Raw genomic sequence first — 20,605 nt, 5'->3', positions numbered from 1 at the left:
GAATGATTCTTGCTGTTTGACCAACCAACGTGAAATTTCCTCCGTAACATCATCAGCCATTGTGAGAATAATCAGAGGACCAACAACAGTAGAAACTTGCACAGAGAACAGGACCACACTCATCGCCAATTACGTTGTAATTAAGTATACGTACAACAGGGCAGTAGACTGAACACAACTTTATTCTATGGAAGCATTAACAACTGGAACACTGTATTTAAGTAACATTTAGCAGGAACTAATTACATACACAAAGAGCTGTAGCAATACACATAGAAAACCGAGGCTGAGTGTAACTCGGCTCAGCTAGCCTTACGTAGACAGGGGTCCGTTGCAGGCTCTGACAGTGATTCTCTCTCTCTCTCTCTCTCTCTCTCTCTCTCTCTCACACACACACACACACACACACACACACACACACACACACACCCCGTGCAGCTGATATACAGCACTGCAGCATGCGTGGCCTTTTGGAAGTACATGCATGCGTCACTGCATCCTTCATCCCTGTTTCTTCATCTTCTATCCTGCCAGAAGAGGGAGCCATTGGCTCCAAAAGCTTTCACATTTCCTTAACTTTTAAATATGTTTTCCCTCTCTGCTGTTTGGTGAGTAGATTTTTTATACATCAAATTATATTATATTTTCAAAAATACATTATTTTCGTTGATGTGATGGTATTTTATGTTTGAATTATTTATCCTTCTCCGAAAATGCCTTTCCCATCCATGACTAACCTGATTAAAATACTTCTTTGGTGATTTTCACTAGGACCAGAATTTTAAACTCATTTTTGGCTCATGACAGAGTGCTAGGGGATTCCTCCAGCATTGTCACATGTTGACCCAGCATCGCAGTACCGCCGGGATCAGCCCACATTCCAGCCCACCTAAAATGAAATTAAACATAGTCTCAGAGCCTGAAATGACTTAATGTTCTGCAGCAATAAGATATTCTGGAATGGAAAATCCAGGATGGTATGCCAATATTGTGAAAAGGATAGATTGCTACTCACCATATAGTAGAGATGCTGAGTCCCAGACATGCACCACAAAAAGACTGCTAAACAAATAAGCTTTCTGCCAAAAGGCCTTCTTCTGAATTAGAAAAAACATATATTAACACATTCATGCAAATGCAACACACACACACACACACACACACACACACACACAACCACTGTCTCTGGCTGCTGAAGCCAGACACTGCTTACTTATTTAGCAGTCACTTTGTTGTGCCTGCCTGCGACTTAGCATCTCCACTATATGATGTTTAAAATATCAAATTTTATAAAAACATGTTCAGTATTATGAAATCTATGATTCACTCTCAAAAAAGCAAACTGAAAAAATTCACTGAAAACATTACAAAATGTATTTTGGATATGAGAGAATTTGATTAATCAGAATATAAAGTTATCCAGTATATAAACTTATCCAGTTTTTCAGCTGTGATGGTGGTAATGTTGTATACATAGAAAGGTTTGTTTAGGACATAACTATGACTGAGTTTGAACATGGAAGAATTTTGGTGATAACATGGACAGTGGAAGGGGCAGCAGACTTTGCAACCCAGCAATATAGGTGCCGAGTTGAAAAAGATTATGAACTGCTGATCTCTATGACTGGTTCTTGAGAAAATGCCATATCAATTTTCTTCATTCAGCACATCCAAATCAGAGTTCTAGAGAATGAAGGAGGAAGAGTGGATGGGTTCTACATGCAATTTTGTTTTGTTGCAGGTATCAGAGCATTCGTAGGACCATCACATCACGAAGGCCAGAAACGGATGAGGCTGGTTGCAGCTCTGACATGTCTCAGGCAGAAGCTGGTGCAAGCACTAGCAGTGGAACTCCACATGTGACACCAGCAGAAGCAATACATCAAATGCCTGCTGTCAAATTCATCACACGACCAGATTTCTTCTCAATACTGCACATGAATGCGGTTAGTTCCAGCATTTTAACAGAGTGCCACTATCAGATTTTATGCCAATATGTAATTTTAATATATGTCATTGTTTCAAGACTGATCATTCTTACTTTCCATCACCTAAGTTCAAATTCGTTTATTCTTCTGCCGGGACAGCTTTTTTTTACTTTGTTGTCTTCTTAAAAACTTCATAAACCATTGCAATGATGGGCAACACATACGTGTGTTGAATACCCTGTTTGGCTGCAAGGAGATGGTTCGATGAGAACTGCAGTTCGACAAAAGGCATGCCATTTCTTCTGATATATACATTTATTCGTATATAACAACAAAAACAATCAATTATTGATAGAATTATGTAGTTGGATAGGAAAAAAATTTACTCACCAAGCGGCGACAGAACTCACTCATAGAAGACTTGTAATAAGCAAGCTTTTGGAGCAAGAGGCTACTTCTTCAAGCAAAGGGTTGACCTCTCCAGTCCTTTTTCTTCACCCTTCTTCCTTCCCCTTCAACTCTTCTGCCTGAAGAAGTAGCCACTGGCTCTGAAAGCTTGCCAATTAGAACAGTCTTATGTGTGTGTTCTGTTGCTGCTTGGTGAGTAGATTTTTTTGTCTATCCAATTAAATACATTTATTCATAGGTATTTGTAAATGGAAGTTGTGAATGCCTGTGGTTTGTGTGAGGAACCTGTGTGTGACTTGAGAGTAATGAAGTCATTGTTGGACATGCCTCTTTCTCTGCTGTGGGCTGAGGAAGAGCTAGTAAAATGTCAATTTTAAGTGAAATTGTAACAGACCCGCCTTATTCTGCTCAGTAGGCTCAGCATGGTCTCGTTCAATAGTGGCTCATAGTGTAGTGGGATTCTCAAGGAAATTGGGTGAGTGAGGCTGTTTGTGCAGGCTTGTAATATGTGTGGCATGATAACTTGATATTACAAATCATGCATTTATCCCAAAGTACTCTGTATACTCTTGTCAATGAGGTACAATGACTTTCTACAGACTAATCATGATTGTTCCTTTTTACAGGGTGTATACTTGGACAAGGAAAAAAATATTCCCGGATTTTTATCGGATCTCCTGGTTAAAAATACAATTTCTCCTGGGTGAAAAAAATGGACTTTTGAATTCCTGAAAAGTGAACCTGAACTTACTTCTTCTTCTTCTTCTTCTTCTTTTTTGTTGTCGTCATGGTCCTCTTCATATATAAGATGGTCTTCACTGCCCTTGAGAGCATCACTTATGCCGCACTTCTTGAAAGATTTAACAATAATGTCTTCTCTCACTCTAAACCACAACTGTTTTATCCACTGACACACTTGTTTGATTGTAGGTTGTTTTAAAGCTCCCTTTGCTGTGAATTCATGTTGGGTTTCATCCATTTGTTCCATTCCTCTCCCATATACACTTTAAATGGTTTATTTGTCAAGACACCAAGGGGTTGCAATTGTGAAGTATAAGTTCTCTCAGAATAACAGTAAGCTCTGTATTTCCCTGTCTCAATTTCTCTTTCACTGGCAATGATGCATTTCTGGACCCATGTTCACAGTACATTTTTTCCTCCATTTCCAGTCAGGAATTTGTCCCTGCAGTTTGTCACTTTTTATTAATGTTCACTCTGTATAGGGAAAGAAGTGGGCTCCAAACTTAACCTTGTGGGACTCCATTTGTGATTTTTCCCAACTCACTAAAATTTTCAACCAATTATTCATCACAACTTTTTACATTCTGTTTAAGTACATTCAAACGGGCTGTGTGTAAAGCCATTGATTCCATCAAACATGGAATTTTTCCAAGAGACTATCATGATCTACATAATCAAATGCCTTGGAAATACCAACTGGTGATATACAATTATTTAAATCTTGTACTATTTGATGATTGAATGTATAAATATCTTGTTTCATGCTCACACATTAAAATCTGTATGGAAAGTGAAAATCTCTTTTATAGGAATCAACATAGATTCCACAAATAAATATCTTGTGAAACTCGGGTCACTCCATTTGTCCATAGACCAAAATCACCACTCACAATAATATCCAGGTTGACGCCATGCTTCTTGACTTCTGGAAGGCATTCAAACAAAATATGAGCTCGCGAAGTATCAGACAAAATTTATGATTGGACTTAGGGCTATAAAAATTTAGTGGATAATATCGGGAGCTCTGTGAACTGTCTGCATATGATACTGTTTTTTGTAGAAAAGTTGCAGTTTACAGGTCACCAACAGGAACTATCTTAAGCTTCAGAGAGCACCTAGAAACCATTTGAATGGTGTTATGCAAAATTAAATGGAGAACATTATTTATAAAGTCTTTAGTGTCAGTTCTCTGTCAGAGTACTATTAAGAGCACCTAGAGTTGATGTCCAGCAGTGGTTTAATTTCCACAGTAAAATTCACTATGAGGATTGAAAGAAATGCAACAACCACTGAGTTTTGTTTTAAGGTCCAACAACCTACACTGATTTACCTGTCAAATCAATAGTCATGATGGTCAATGTTAATAATAAAACATACTGGCTACACAACACAAAAGAAAAATATTGTATCATAGAATCATTAACAACAACTCAATCATAGTGTTTAGAAAGAAATTTAGGAAGAATGCTAGCGAGAAACTCATAAAGTAGAAGGTAAATTTAATTCTTTCTTAAACGTATTCCTAGAGCATTCCTCTTCAGAAAACAGGAGTAAGATTGAAAAGAAGCAAAAATAAGGGATAGATAAATTCTGAAATTAAAGTACACCGATACCTCGCTTTAAGGCCTAGATGATTTCCGTAAAAGTTGGCCATAAAGCAAAAATCTATATAATGAATCAATAATTTTGATACAGATTCTTAAAAATTTAATTCGATCTTTTCCAAGTTTTTAATAAAATAATATGACCTTTAGCTCATAAATTTAGAAACTGTTTTAATCTACTTATGGAAATTAATATGAAAAATCACTAACTATTATATTCCGCCATCCTCTCTTTCCACTTAAGTGGATTGACTCAGTTCCAAATTTTGGTGCAAAGTTGCCTGCTTCACTTTGCTTTGTGTTTCATTTAGCAGAATTTTGTAACAGGCAATGACTGAGTTTACTCCTCAAGATACTTTAGCCCTGCCTTCTTCATTAGGGACTTAAAAGTGCTTATTGCACACTGATCCACTGGCTGGAGTAGAGCTGTTGTATTTTTGTGAGGATAATCTACACATCATCAGATAATTCAGATAAATTAACCAGATGCCCTGGAGAATTATCCAAAATAAGCAATGCCTTATTGCTTAAGTTATTGTCCTTCAGTTTTTTTAAATTTTTATTTCTGGGCAAAAGTAATTTTTAAACTAGCCTCCTAAAATAATTTTAGTCATCCAATATGGAACAAATGTTAGACGGTCTAATCACAAAATTAGAAGACTATGGAATGAATATTAACAAGAAGAAAACAAAAAGCATGGTAATTGGAGGAAAGGGGAGAAAATGCCGTATGAAAATAGGGGGAGAGGAAATAGAACAAGTGAGTAACTTCAATTACTTGGGAAGTGTAATAATGAATGATACATATTGCTCCGCAGAAATTAGAAAAAGAACTTCAATGGCAAAAGAAGGATTGAAGAGGAAACAGAAATTACATTGTGAACCACTAACCAAAGATCTGAGGAAAAGACTTGGAAAATGTTACATCTGGAGCATTGCACTATAAGGTGCGGAGACCTGGACATTGAGGAAGGAAGTTGGAAGAAGATTGGAGGCACTAGAGATGTGGGTATGGAGAAGAATGGAAAAAGTGAAATGGGAAGACCAAGTAAGGAATGAAGAAGTATTAAGAAGAATTGGGGAAGAAAGAAAAATGCTGAAAATCATCAGAAAGAGAAAATGGAACTGGATTGTACAGTGTTTGATGAGGGACTGTTTATTGAAGGAAGGAAGGAATAGAAGGAATAGTGGAGAGAAAAGGGGGAAGAGGAAAAAGGAAGATATCAAATGCTGGACAATATCAAAGGAGACAAATATTCAAACATGAAAAGACTTATGGACAGACAAAAGTGGAAGAGGCGTAACCCATGGCAAGACCTGCTAAAAGGCAGAATAGCATACTACTACTGATCTTTCTTGTTTGGTCTCCATGTGACAGACAATGTTTCTTTCTCAGTCCTTTAAAACCACCTTGAATTTTTGGAAAGATATAATAAAAGTAGTTTTAGGTTAAATCCACATGCAGCATTAGCACCAAGGAGCAAAGTTAATTGTTGTTTTTTCCACATTTTGAGATGTAAGATCTTTCAGGCATTCACTTCCAATAGTCCTGTCTTGTCTTCAGTGAAAGCTTGATCAGGTTGGTATCCACCTCTCTCATAGCAAGATAAATAAAGTGATGACATAACCAAAATGCAGGAGAGCCACCTGAAGAGATAAGCTGAATATAAACAGTGTCTCATGTTATTACTGGATGTGAAACAAATTAAACAGAGTGCCACCACTGGGTGTGTAATGAAACGTTATGGGCCATAAATAAGAAAAAAATACCATAATGTGAGAAGGCCATTATAGTTAAATGCTGTATATAGAACAGTCACAGAGTAAGGTATCGGTGCAAGGAAAAGAGCTCTTATCTAATTCAGAGGAGAACTATTGTCAATGTTGAAACTCTATCATTATCAGTAGTGTAAACTCCTCCAATCTATTATTAAAAAAGCGAATCATATGAAAAAAAAAATTTAACACTTCAACAACAAATCCAACATTATTTTGAAAATTATTAATTAAAAACCAAATAAAAATAGCAGTCCAAACAAAATTGAGTCCCTGGGAAAGGTTCTGCTAGCAATGGTGGTACTTTCAATTGTTGGTAACTCCAAATCTAGTAACATACAGCCAGATACAAGTGTGTTAGCTTTACCTTTACAGATACTACATGTGCCACCAACACACATTTGTTACAGAAATACATCTGAGGAGACCACAGAATTATGTCACTAGAAGCTACCGATAGTAACTTTTCTGCTGTGATGACATTTCTAGCAGAATGTTGACTTGATAGTAGAAGGGTGGTTTGAAAAGTTCTTGGAACAGAGTAGAAAAAAAGTACTTACATCACTGAAACTTTTTTAATTTTTCAATGTAGTCTCCTTGTAGATTAATGCAGTTGGTCCAACAATGTTCCAGTGCCTTGATCCCACCTCAAGAATGAGTTTCCTCCAGGCCTGCAAAATAGTTGTCAACTCTGGGTTTCATTCTTCGTTTGAAGTGAATCTTCATCCACCAAGAAAAATTTTCAGTTTTGGGAAGAGATGGAAGTCGGACGGAGCCATATCAGGTGAATAATGTGGGTGTGGCAACAATTCACACCTTAGTTCATGTAATTTTACCATGATGACAGCACATATGTGCGGGTGCGCATTGTCTTGGTGGAAGATTACTTTCTTCCTTGCTAAACCTGGCCCTTTTTCACGTGTCTTATGTTGCAGTTTGTCCAGGTACAATATTCTCCAATAATTGTTTGTCCAGGGGGGAGATTATCTACAACAGGAATCACCTTCTCATCCCAGAACACTGATGCCATGACCTTTCCCACTGAAGGAATTGTCTTTGCTTTCTTTGGTGGCAGAGAATAAGCATGTTTCCACTGCTCTGACGATTGTTTTGTCTCTAGGTATAGTAGTGCACCCAAGTTTCATCTGTGGTCACAAACCAGTGCAAAAAATCTTTTTCGTTTCTCATAAAACGGGCCAAATATTTTCCAATGTGTCCATTCTCATGCGTTTTTGATCAGTGTCAAGAGTTACAGGACCCATAATGCACATAATTTTTTCCATTTCTAATTCTTCAGTTAAAATGTGATTACCCTTTCAGATGACATCTGGCAAACGTGAGCAATTTCACGCACTTTCAATCGGCGATCCTCCATGACCATTTTGTGCACTTTTGCAATGATTTTTGGAGTAGTGACGCATTTTGACCGACCACTGTGTGGATCGTCATCTAAGCTCTCCTAATGAAATTTAATTCATTTGTCCACTTGGCAACAGTTGAATGTGAAGGAGCAGAGTCCCACAGTGTCTTCTAGAAATCGGCTTGAATGTCCTTTGCTCTCATACCTTTCTTTACGAAGTACTTAATCATTGCTCGAATCTCGATTATTTCGATCTTCACAAATCACTATGTGGAAACAACAACAGAGCCACATCACCGCCACAGTTCTCTTCCAAGACCACTGATGTGACACATGTTTACAGGCAACAGTCCAATGAATATCACGTGAACAGCTCGTTGCGCTAGCGCTGACCTCTCGTGGTGATTCTGAGAACTCTTGGAACCACCCTCGTATTATCTTTAATCTATCTTTTTAATCAATCATACCAATAAAGGAAATTTCTGGATGGAACAATGCACAAAATATGGGAAAGGCAACAACTCACCTATAGAAAACTGATATGTGGTGCATAGACACACGTAATGGGAAAGAGTGTTCACTGACTTCTGAGCTCTGACTTTTTCTAGTAGAAAGTGTACACACACACACACACACACACACACACACACACACACACACACACACACACACACACACACACACACTCACCACAAGGTTTAATTACAGACTTATTTTACTCTTTCCAGTCATTTCAAAAGTGTTTGTATTGACTCATTTAACTGAGTAGAACTTGTTAATTGCGTGTTAGTTTGGCTTTCGTAAAGAACTCTCCAGGGGGAAAGCAGTTCATTAGCTTACAAATGAAGTTCTGGCAGAGCTAAGCAAGCTTTCTCTCTGCACTGGAGTGTGTGCAAAAATGAAACTTCCTGGCAGATTAAAACTGTGTGCCGGACCGAGACTCAAACTTGGGACCTCCGCCTTTCGCGGGCAAGTGCTCTACCACCTGAGCTACCCAAGCATGACTCACAAGCTAAGTAATATGCCAATGCCGTGGAGTAGTCCCTGTAAAACTGAATTGGGATTCCATCTGAACCTGATGACTTGCTTATTTTCAACTCTTTCAGTTGCTTCCCTACACCAAGGATGCCTATTTCTGTGTCCTCCATATGGGAATCTGTGTCACAGACAAATGACAGACACAATATCTGAATGGTGCCGTAATACTCTCTATAAGGAAAAGTACGTAATCATCCACATGAGGACAAAAAGAAATGCATTAAAGTTCAGTTACATGATAAATCACAAACTTGCTTCTCTGAATACAAAAATGTTTTTCATTATCATCATCATCATCATCATCATCAACCTACAGTCAGAAATGACAAAAGAAACAAACAAAGAGAGCTTTCTGCTTTGGGTTTCGGCCAGCTGCTAGTTTCAAGAATATTTCCTGGAAGGCAGCAAGCCCAAAAATTTTGTTGTGAATAATTCAATAATTTAACTGTCCATCTTTAACCATATAAATTCAATTTATGTAAGCATTTTATTTACATATTCATACACAGGTACAAATACTTATATACACTGCGAGAAAGATATGGTGAGATACAATAGGCCATAACTATCATATTATAATTTCTTCAAAACCAAACACTACATAATTACAACAATGTAGGAGTGAAGGATACAACTCTTCGAAAAGCAGAAGTGTGGAAGTTTCTAAGAGGCATAAAAAAATAAAAAATAAAATAAAATAATAATAAAAAATCCCAGATTTTGGATGGATCCTTTAATGAGCTACAGCACACATAGTATTCATTCTTTTTTGTGTGCCTGATGAGGGCTCAATGCTTGTACTATTCAGTGAGTTGTCTCCTTTACTCTTAAACTGTTTACATATTGCCAGAACTTTTCTTACCATATTTACATACACACACACACACACACACAATATAAATTAACCAATATTAGCATACAAGACCATCTTTGGATACATTTTAAATTCTTCCATTGAATAAAGTGCATTTTGCTTAAGCCACTTTTGTATGGTGGTTCTGAATGAATTATCACACTGCATGCCTTTGCTTGGGGGGGGACTGTAAATCCTTATGTTTGTGACAATCTTTGGTTTTTAAAATATATTGATGAAGAGGCTGTTTAAGTTAACAGTTCCGTTGGTTTTCCTTTGTGTTTCTCAAAGAAAAGAAAAAAAAAAAAAGTAAAATATAGAGGGATGTAACAAATGGTATTTTCAGGTTTTTTAAAAATAAATTCTGCAAGACTCTTTGTGTTTGGCTCCACAGGTGCTTCTAATTGCCTTTTCATGCACAATAAGGTTTTATTTGAGAGAAATGCCCCCATAATATGACTCCATGTGACAAGTGATTGAATAAAGACTAGGCATTGGGCAATAGTTCACTAACACAAAATGTAAGTTTACTTAATAAATGTTTGACACATGCTAATGTTGCACTCAGATGTGTAATACTACCTTCCCATGTTAATTTTGAGTCAAGATGAATCACTTCAGTGTCATGTTTTTTAATACAAAAACTGAATGGAATATTTACAGTTTTCTCATCACAGTTAATCAATACCAAACCATGTGTTGGACACTATGGCATGATTCTTACTTTGATGCTTTAATGCTGTCAAGTGTTTGCCAGCTGTAACAAAAGTACTGCCATCTGGATATTGTGTGGGTTTACACAACATAATACTCGGCAAGTTGGTGACATAAATTATAAATATTAAAGGTCCAGACGCAAAACCTCATGGTACATCCCATATGACATTAAGGACATTTAATCTCCTATTGTTAAACTGCACTATTTGCCTTCTACTATCACTGTATGGCCTGGCCAAAGAGTTCTGAGCCTCTAAATCCATAGCAGTAGAGTTTTTTACCAGATTCATGTGACTGACAGAGTCAAATACCTTCAAGAGATCAACGGGCATGGCATTAACAATAATTGTTATTCAACTGACGATAGTACAAAAGAAATAATATATTTAACTGCTTTAACTCCCAACAAACTGGATTTGAAGCCACACTGTCACTTAGAATCTGACATTCACATCAGGAAAAGTAATTTTGCTATTCTTACTTATGCATAGGTGGTCTTGATAACATCCCATGCAGCTTTTGATAGCTATTGATGTATTCATCATTCATTGAATTATTCTTGTTGATAAAAACAGGCTAACTGTAGGTGCAGGTAAGTTTATGCATTTCCAGCAGTTATTCAATGCCACTCATTTCATCTTATCAGAAGCTTACCAGGGTATATAAAATTCCACTTCTAGAAAACTAGTTAGCTATTAATCAGAAATGAACAAATTAACAATGATTGGTGGTTGCGCCATGCCAGTCACATTTTTAACAGGCAAGAAATGAAAATTGCCTTATTTACTAACTTCAATTTGTACAAAGCATACACTGAAACTGTGGCTGTCACCAGGGTAGTCACAATTATCCCAAGTAATAATAAAAAAATAAAAAAAGAGAAGAAAAAGAAGATAAAAGATCTTGGTTCCCATTTAGTGATTAGTCATTGTAGTCTGTTTTAGTACCATGCACATTAGTATTATATTAATAAAAATACATTGTTGCAGGAGGCACTGGCCATGTATAATCGAAACGGTTCCCTGAAGCACATGATTTCAAAGATTCGAAGAGATCCTCATTCATTTGAGAGATACCAGCACAACCGTGATCTTGTGAGCTTAGTCAATCTGTTTGCTGATGTTGTGAGGGATCTACCACGTGGCTGGGAAACTAAGTTTGATCGGAATGGAAAGGTATGTTGAACTGATTAAAAAGAAAACGAATTTCTCAATAGAAATAGAACTTTTTGGCTACATCTCTCCTCAGTGTGTGTGTGTGATTTTTTTCTGTATTCCTTCAACATTCATGGACTACTACTGAGCACTGACGACTAACAAAGAAGTCCATGTATCCAGTCACTTATATGTACTTATCTAACAAAGGCTTGTGTTAGAGTAAATTAGTGAGTGTATCTTTTGCAGTATTCAAGATAACTGCAGATATGGTTTACAGCATTAAATTTTAAAAAAGAACATTTTGATACATGTCAGTATGAATACGAATTATAATGGAACTACTCCACATAACAATACCTGAGGTGAGATATATTTCCATAGTAAAATGAACTAATCCTTACAAAGTAGTCATAGGTATCTTTATTAACCAGCACTTGAGGTAAAAGAAATTTTCTTGGTGAGACGACTCTTTCGAGGTACCTCATGGTACATCATTCAGGTCCCAAGTCAAGAGGAGGAAGAAAGGCAAAGGTAATGTGACTCAGGGTTCAGCTTCCGGGTAGACCTTTCTACCCATAAATGTTCAGAAATGGGCAGTCAGTAGACTCCTGTAATAAGAGCTGAAAAAGAAAAACCTGCCTAACAGTATATGTTGGCAGTGCATCATGTAAGAGAAAACTGACATGCTTGAGGCCCTTTTCCAAGGGCTGTGTCTCACACAAAACAAACTCTGCAATTTGTGAGGCACCAAGTTGATTGCTATAGCAAAAATTAAATAGCCAGAAGCTGTAAATCAAAGAAAGCAGTAAAAATATAGTACACAAATGATGAAGTACAACACATAATTCTCAATAAACTCTTTTTGGGCATCAGAACATGTCATTCTGTAAAGTGGACCTAGTGCCCAAAGGATTTAGGTGCTGACATTGGCTCCAGAAAGCTATGCACATTAACACAAACATTTCATAATTCTCAGATAAGGCACTTTGATTTACAACAAAAGCTGGAGAAAGGTGGAATACTCATGACCTACGGTATCGATTACAAGTCCCTGCAATCCCTCCTGTTCCATTTATATTGATGAATGTCTCCTACAGCTGTACTTAGATAACATTTATTACAGAGTGGCTATCATTATAGAGTACCACACACTTTCATAACTCTACAAAAAACATATGTTATTAACATGTATCTCTGATTTTATAATTACTACACTTTGATTGAGTTGTATCTGTGTCAGCATACAGGGTCTGCTTACTAAAATGCCATTGTCCTGTAGCTCCTAGTAGTATCTGCCTCACTTTGGCCTGGACCTGTAGCTGCCCAAAATTTCTCATAACGTATCACTACATAGTGTTTTACGACACCTGAACTCTTTTCATCACCTTCAAACTACCTTTTTTGAGAGCAAATAACCCATTCTCACTGCTTTTTGCTGGAATGGGGCTCTCTCTGGAAGCTATTTCTGGAGTTTTCTGATCAATAGTAGTTTTTTTTCTGAACAGTCTCAAATTTTTACTCTGTTAACTTTCTCATTATTATATAGAACTAGGAAGTAGACTCTGGTGACTTTTGAAGATAAAAAATAGTCACCAAAAAATTGGATTTATATATGAACCTGAGATGTTTGCTGCAAAAGAGAAAGCACATGCATGCTAGAGCTGCAGGTCAGGCCATGGTTCATACATGGATGACTCATTTGGTAAACTATTGCAGGCAAAGCTCAAAGACATGGGAATAATTTGCAGCGGATAGTGTTGCTCAGAGAAAAAAAAGTTACCTCCATGCATTATCATGATGTGGGAAATTTTTCATACATTACATATGTTTTTATCCTTCAGTCTTGGTCACCTTAAGGCATTAAATCAGAATAATTATAATGAGGAAAGTCAAAGCTTTTTGAAATCAGCCAGAGGTCAGCCTTTCCATTTCATTTTATAATAATATTCAGAAGATAAGTGAATTGTCAATCTGTTTTTGAACTTCTTGCCAACTTTAGTGTGCTATTGTTTCTCCTCATTAGTCAACAGTAGCAGAACGAACATTTCTGGGATTCAACTCTGTCCAGACAATTAGACAAGTTCCTGTGGAACATGCAGCATAATGTCTGAATTATTGTGTACACAGCAGAATTTACTCATAAAATCAGTAGTTTACTTTTGACCTAAAGCATTATCAACCATGCAATCAAAAGCTTTGTCCACATTTGACATATGTTTCATTGTTTTTCAAATTTAACATAGTACATTTTACAGACATGCTGCTTTCTTACAATATATAACAGTGCAAATGTGTACATAAAACACAATTTTGTCCATTCAGTTAGCAGCCATTCTATACCCTAGTTAAAATTATTTGTTATGCTGTTAATTGACCCTGCCTGACACAAAGAGTGGAGAAGCCAAGAGGAGGAGGAGGAGGAGGAAATGAAATGACACTTCACAAGTTGAGTGTGGTGATTACAAAACTGAATAAAATTCACAAAGAACTGGCAGTTTGAACCCACTTCTCAGTATGACATTGTACCCCCTCTGGCCTGGATGCACACACTGATACAGTTGAGAAGGGAGTCATAAAGCCATTTTATCCTCTCCTGAGGCAAGTTGGCCTTCAACTGTTGTAACTGGTCCTTGATATTGTGGATACTGGCACTGGGATGGAGGTCTCATGTGTGGAAGAGCAGTTTCCCATTGAAAAATTGCACCACGATACTGTCGTATATGAGAGAACACATGAGGGTGCAGGGTGTCGGTGATATACAGCAGTGCCATCAGCCTTCTCTCAATATCTATGAGCTGTGACCTGAAGTCATACCCAATGTTCCCCATACCATGATGCCAGAAATAACACTGCTGTGGATGGAACAATGGAAGAATGGGACCTCTCCCATACTTGCAGCAATAGTCATACAAGGCAGTGCAGAAATGCATTTCAACACTGAACACAATGTAACATTTTTCACCAGTAGTTAATGCTTCATGGTATTAGCATCCCTCCAAATGCAGCCATTTGTGTTTTAATGTTAATGACAGCCAAGGCATGGGATAGTAATTCCCTAGTCCAGCTGTCGCTAGTCTCCAACCATGGTGGGTGTTGACACAGATTATTGTGGGAGCCCATTACGTGTTCTCAGATGGTAGGTGTAAATGTTAAGGGGTTACATTGCCCTTGGTGCAGAATACGGCAATCCTTCTTTATGGTGGTCAGATGTGGTCAACTGGAACCTTGACGATGAGCATGCCTGCCCTAACCTTCCCATGAAGTCCAACATTTGGCCAGTCACATTCTATGCTACAGAAACCTGGATATGGCATGATTCAACCAGCTGGCCAAATGGAGCCCCACAATGATGTACCTTCAAACTATCAGAAGCTGATAATGATATCTCACATGAGAATGTGGCAGCTCCTGTCCTTCACAGTGATCAGTCAACATCTGACACTGTTATGCGTATTATATATCTGGCAATGCATGGTAACAACACAAAATATGAACAATATTAAAACATTCATGAGGCCGTTCTGTCTACCATGGAGAACGGCAACTATTTACATGCCTTCCAATCGTGTGTGTGTGTGTGTGTGTGTGTGTGTGTGTGTGTGTGTGTGTGTGTGTGTGTGTGTGTACAGAGTTACATTGAGAGCCAACAATGCCTTGCATACTTCACTTTCTTTATCAAACATTGTATATTAATAGAATTAGTTCTATTGACATGAAATGAATGGAGGTAATAGGGACAATATCAATTAAATGAAATGATGGTCGAAAATTAACACTCAGAAAATCTGTACTCCTATGCAACGAATATTTCATGATATGGAAAATGTGTACCAGACCTGGATTTTCTGCATTCTGTGATTACTCCCCTTAACCATAAGGCTATCTGAGCATGCCTCCAGACATTACAGTGGATTTCAGAACTGAAGAATGTTGCTTCACTAACATCATTTCATGATATTTCATCTTCATTGAATTTATCCCCATTGCATCGATTCCTTTGATGTCATGAAATCAATAAAATTGATTCATCTTTTATATATAGCGGTCATAAAATTATATGTATAATTTTCTCAAGCTTCTTGGAAGACAGGATATAAAACCATGTGTAAATCCCTGAACCATGAATTCAGAACAATAATAGCAACATTTGTAGGAAATATGAGTGTAATGATAAGATGTATACAACTGAAAATTACCAGCTGTATGAGCAAGATGAGAAAGTCTACTGTATACCACACAAACATTACTGTCTTCATCTTTAGAACGATTCCTTTAACTTACAGAAGCTTATTTTAACTGTCCTGTACACCAAGATGCTGAACTGCATTATGGGCCATCAGTAATACTATATTCTGGTTTAATGTGATATTTATTCATCTTCCTATTCGGTATACATTTCCTGTTTGTTATGGTCTCTATGGTGATAATGATATTGCAATGAAAATGTGTGCAAAAGTTTCTTCTTATGGTCTGTCACATGATTTTTTTTTTTTTTTTTTTTTTAACTCTGCATCCTTTTCTTGGTGATTCACATAATACATTTTCTTTTGATGTTGATTACAATACAGAAATTCTTCAAATTAATTGAAAGCTTTATTCTTACATCAGGATGTGGAATCATAAGTGCATTTTCTTAACAGATGGGTACAGATTTTAAGAAAGTTCCTTTAAGAGTGTTTGATAAATTTTTAATAAAACTTGTCAGTTAGATACGAAAACAAGGCTTTGCCTTGCTGTGACTTTTAAACATGAATATGTATTCTGTATATTGTACTAAAGAAATTATAATCACTAACAGCTGCATGTCAGTTATTTGCAATCCGTAACTACTAATACAGAGAGTCTCCTATAACAATCTTTCTAAAATAAAAATTGTGTTAAGTGAGTATGTTTCTGTGCGTGTCAGGGATGCTGGCTGAAGCATGTTTAACTGAACAAGTACTGTTGTCAATGAACATTTAGCTGCTTGGGAACTGGTGGTTTGATAGTAGCATGTATGCTGTGTTGCATATTGTAGCAATTCTTCATCGACCACACAACCAAGACGACAACTTTCATTGACCCTCGCCTGCCAACTGAGTCCCCCTACTTGAATCCCCACAAACTGTTCCTGCCTGGTGCTCGGCGACGTAGCCGAAGTGCGGGTGAGGAGGAGCTGGGTCATGGCCGTGTAAGTTAACATATCCAGTGCCTAACATGTTTCATCTTCTCTGTCTTTCATGCATGGCTTGTAAACCATTAGATCTACCTTTTGTATTCCTTTAGTAGCTTGACTGTGTTTCATTAGTTCAGTCTTGCACAATCAGTGAATATCCGGCTTGCATATAATATGAGGGAAGGCATAAGAACGCTTCTGTAAAAAAGAAACTCTTTGTTTCCATGAGACTATACCTCATGCAATGCAAAGGCTAAGAAATGTTTAAAGAGCATATTTCTTTTGTGACATATAATGTGCTGCAACTTCTTCCTTTATGCATTTCACTAGCATGTTCTTGGTCATGAAAGGTGCATTTTTAGACTGTCTGTTTCACTAGCATATGCCTCAGTTTTTATTCTTGCAATTAAATACTCAATAATGAAAAGTTATCTACAAGAAATTGTTTTTATTTGTTCATTTTTTACTTCTTTGATCTAGTTTAGAAAAGTAGCCTTGCACTGCTTAAAAACTGTTCAAACAATGGAAACTCCAGGTAGGAATATCATCAGTGTAGGAAAAGATACATTGCTACTTACTGTAAAGATAACACGCTAAGTTGCAGACAGATACACTTGAAAGACACTTACACATAAGCTTTCAGCCACAGCCTTCATCAGAAAAAGAGAAATGCACACCATTCATTCAATAAAGCAAACACATCTCACGCACTCATGACTAACAACTCCGGCAACTTGGGCCATGTAAATCCTACTCTTAGTTTTCTTTATTTGTACTTTAGTAGTCACTGGTGTTAGTGACCATGAGGCACTTTTAGCAACAGTTTCAATACAGACACCCTTAAAATGCTCAGCACTGTTTTTTTGCAATTGGAGTATCTCACCATACTCGGTTAGTCAACTTTAGTAAGCCAAGCAGGTTCAATGAACTTTAGTTGTAATGAAGCTAGACACCCTCAAAGTGCTACTGCCACAGCTGACAGTCTTGTGTGCCTGAAGTGTGTTTTTTGTGTGAATGAATGGTGTGTGTTTCTCATTTTCCAATGAAGGCTGTGGCCAGAAGCTTAGTGTAAGTATATTTTAATTGTGCCCGTCTGCAACTTAGCATGTTATCTTTAATGTAAGTAGCAATATATCTTTTCCTATGTTGTTGAAAATTGTTCAGATCATTTAAAGCTATTACACTTGATTAAGACAATCTAGATATCCTTTGAAACTCAGTAACATTTGAATACGCTCTTATGAAAGAGGAGATAGCATGGAATTAGATTTTGGGGACCAAGAAATGCATAATGTAAGTTAATAAAATGACTGCCTCTGCTAATAGACAGATAAATGCAAGACCATGCTGTCATATTGTACAGTGCTTTGTAATGCTAGTTAAGGAAATATAACAACTGGAAAGAAGGTATCTACATCTTTATATTGTGGTGGCTTATTTAATTCATTACAGAGTAATTGAGATGAGCACCATTAAAAACACTATTCTTTTACATTATGTATGCTACTAATCTATCAATGAAAATTCATCTACAAAACAGAGAAAGCTGCCATGAAGAAACATTTTGTCTGCTTTTTATGTGAATTTTGCTGAATGCATCCATTTTGAATAATTGGGCATGCAATCAAAAATGTTTATTGCAGTGCAATTAATCTTTGTTTGAGCCAAAGTCTGGTTTATTGAAAAGTACTTCAGGTTATTTTTCCACCACAGATAGTTGTTATGCAGTTTAAACTGTTTTGAATTATTTAGAGCAAATGTCATTAGAGATTATGTGTACATTCAAATCATTACTAAAATATTTAATTTACTAAAGAGTTGTCTACAAGCTGGTGTAGGCGATCATGTGTCATGTATTATTTCTATGGTACCCATTTTTATGCAATGAAAACTTTATTTCTGTTTTTGTGCTGGAGTGCACTACAATGAGATCAAAATTGAACATTATTTCTGAAACATGAGTTAACCCAGAATAGTACTCCATAAAATATTAGTGAAGCACAAGTCAAATATCTTAAGTGTCTAATTCATTTGTCTCAGCGACATGCCACAAAATAAGGAAATTGCTGGGCTTAGATACTGAAGAAGATTCAGAAAGTGCTTTTTTCAGTTGGAATTCTCATCCATAGTTAGAACATGAAGAGCTTAATGACCCTCTTAAAACATGATTCACTGTTTCCATTGTTGCATTGACTTACATTAAAAGATAATCTTCAAAAACAGAGGTCTAATGATCAAATCTTATTGAACTCTGTTCACAATTAACCAGTTGGCAGGAAAATCACACACTGCAGAGAAGAAAAGAAATACATCTCAAGGATAGCTTCATCCACAAATAATAAAATTTGAAGATGAGGCATACATCAAGTTTTGCTCAAGTTGTCCCAATGGAAGTTTCAGAATAACGCATGGTTTTTCCTTCAACTTTTAAGCCAGTAATACTTCATTCACCAAATGCATGTGTTAAGCACAACCCTGTTAGTGTTAACATTTGTAGAGGATACTCCCAGAAATTCAGAGCAGTGTAAAATTTATTAAGTTATTATCTCAGCACATCTTTTCATATCACACTTTCTGCACAGTTTAGATTTTTGGAAACATGTAACAGTAATGGAAATTCCTGGTTTGAACAATACGTGAAATAAGGGAAAGAGAACCACTTTCATAAGGGAAAGACAACCACTTTCATGTAGTGAACTGGCATGGAGTTTAGAAACATGTAACAGAAAGAAGTATTCACACTAGCTTTCTTGCTCTTGCCTTTTTTTCTAGTAAAAGTACAGACATTTATACACACAATCACACAGACACCCAAACATACACTCCACAGCTGCAGGAGTTTACATGAAAGTACACACAGACACTCAGATATACACTCCATAGCTGCGAGAGTGTACATTTGTGTGTGTGTGTGTGTGTGTGTGTGTGTGTGTGTGTGTGTGTGTGTGTGTGTGTACTTTTACCATAAAAAGAGCAAGAGCTTGAAAGCTATTGTAAATACTGTTTTCTGTTATATGTTTCCATGCTCCATACATCAATCGCCATAGGTGAATGGTTGCCTTTCTTCTTATCATTTTTTTTTAATTGTAGGCCTAAATCCGTGTAGCTGCTTAATTTTACTTGCATGTCTGAAAGAACAGACACAGTCAATGGTCGCAGCTGTATGAAAGTTCAAATACTTAATTCATCTTGTCTCTTATTGCTATGTTTGAGAAGTATTTGCATCATACTATTGTTTAAAAATATATGATTATCATCCATTTCTGTGTGTTTACATACATATGCAAATAAAAACCTTTTTCCTGAATGTCTCTATTAAAAGTACAGTGGATGCATGAACAAAACATTTGAGAACTTCTGAAACACAATGTCTAATTATCATCCCATTATCCCAACCAATTGAATAATTTTGTACACTCTTTGTTATAATTACTAATTATACTGAATTATAAATTGCAAAACTTATTATGTTTCTCTAAATCCTTTGCTATATTTTTCTTTGCCTTCAGAAAAGGAAGACAATGGTTTTGAAAGTTAAACATCTAACAAATGATTTCCTGGTCTGTACACTGCTCACACAACAGTTTCTGTCCCATGGGTTAGGAACAGCCTTTTTGTTCATCATAATACTGCAAAAAATGGTAGTTTAGTGGTTAAATGCCAGGCTACGGCAACATTTCTTAGCATGAAAAATGCTAAGTTTCAACCATGGTTCAAAATACACATTAAACTGCATGTTCCTCAATCAACTGTCTGGGTAATTCAGTTCAAAGGCTAGATGATGGCAATAGCTACCACTTCCAACAGAACCATCCATAGTAAAGCACTGTAGTGCTCAAACAAATCTTTGGGATGATGACAGCTTAAC

At 36.7% G+C, this 20,605-nt stretch overlaps 1 protein-coding gene, 1 long non-coding RNA gene and 1 pseudogene across 7 annotated transcripts in view; 2 read left to right on the top strand and 1 right to left on the bottom strand.

Annotated features, from left to right (window-relative positions):
• LOC126356312 (uncharacterized) overlaps window positions 1-20,605 on the top strand; it is a 769,127-nt gene that overhangs the window by 619,001 nt on the left and 129,521 nt on the right. For 4 of the 5 annotated variants that reach the window (XM_050007272.1, XM_050007271.1, XM_050007274.1 and 1 more), the window contains 3 exons: window positions 1,742-1,946; window positions 11,415-11,600; window positions 16,600-16,752. In XM_050007272.1, coding sequence (XP_049863229.1) covers window positions 1,742-1,946; window positions 11,415-11,600; window positions 16,600-16,752 — 544 coding nt within the window. The remainder of the gene's footprint in view (window positions 1-1,741; window positions 1,947-11,414; window positions 11,601-16,599; window positions 16,753-20,605) is intronic. The other variant, XM_050007273.1, reaches the window with a different exon arrangement.
• The window catches only part of LOC126356314 (uncharacterized), a 40,741-nt gene that overhangs the window by 12,356 nt on the left and 7,780 nt on the right, over window positions 1-20,605 (bottom strand). For both annotated transcript variants that reach the window (XR_007565628.1, XR_007565629.1), the window contains exon 2: window positions 738-889. This is a non-coding gene — a long non-coding RNA (uncharacterized LOC126356314). The remainder of the gene's footprint in view (window positions 1-737; window positions 890-20,605) is intronic.
• LOC126356826 (U2 spliceosomal RNA) lies at window positions 746-882 on the top strand (annotated as a pseudogene).

This window comes from Schistocerca gregaria, chromosome 3 (assembly GCF_023897955.1).
Source record: "Schistocerca gregaria isolate iqSchGreg1 chromosome 3, iqSchGreg1.2, whole genome shotgun sequence".
NCBI classification, from domain to species: domain Eukaryota; kingdom Metazoa; phylum Arthropoda; class Insecta; order Orthoptera; family Acrididae; genus Schistocerca; species Schistocerca gregaria.
This window is presented reverse-complemented; position numbering and strand designations above follow the sequence as displayed.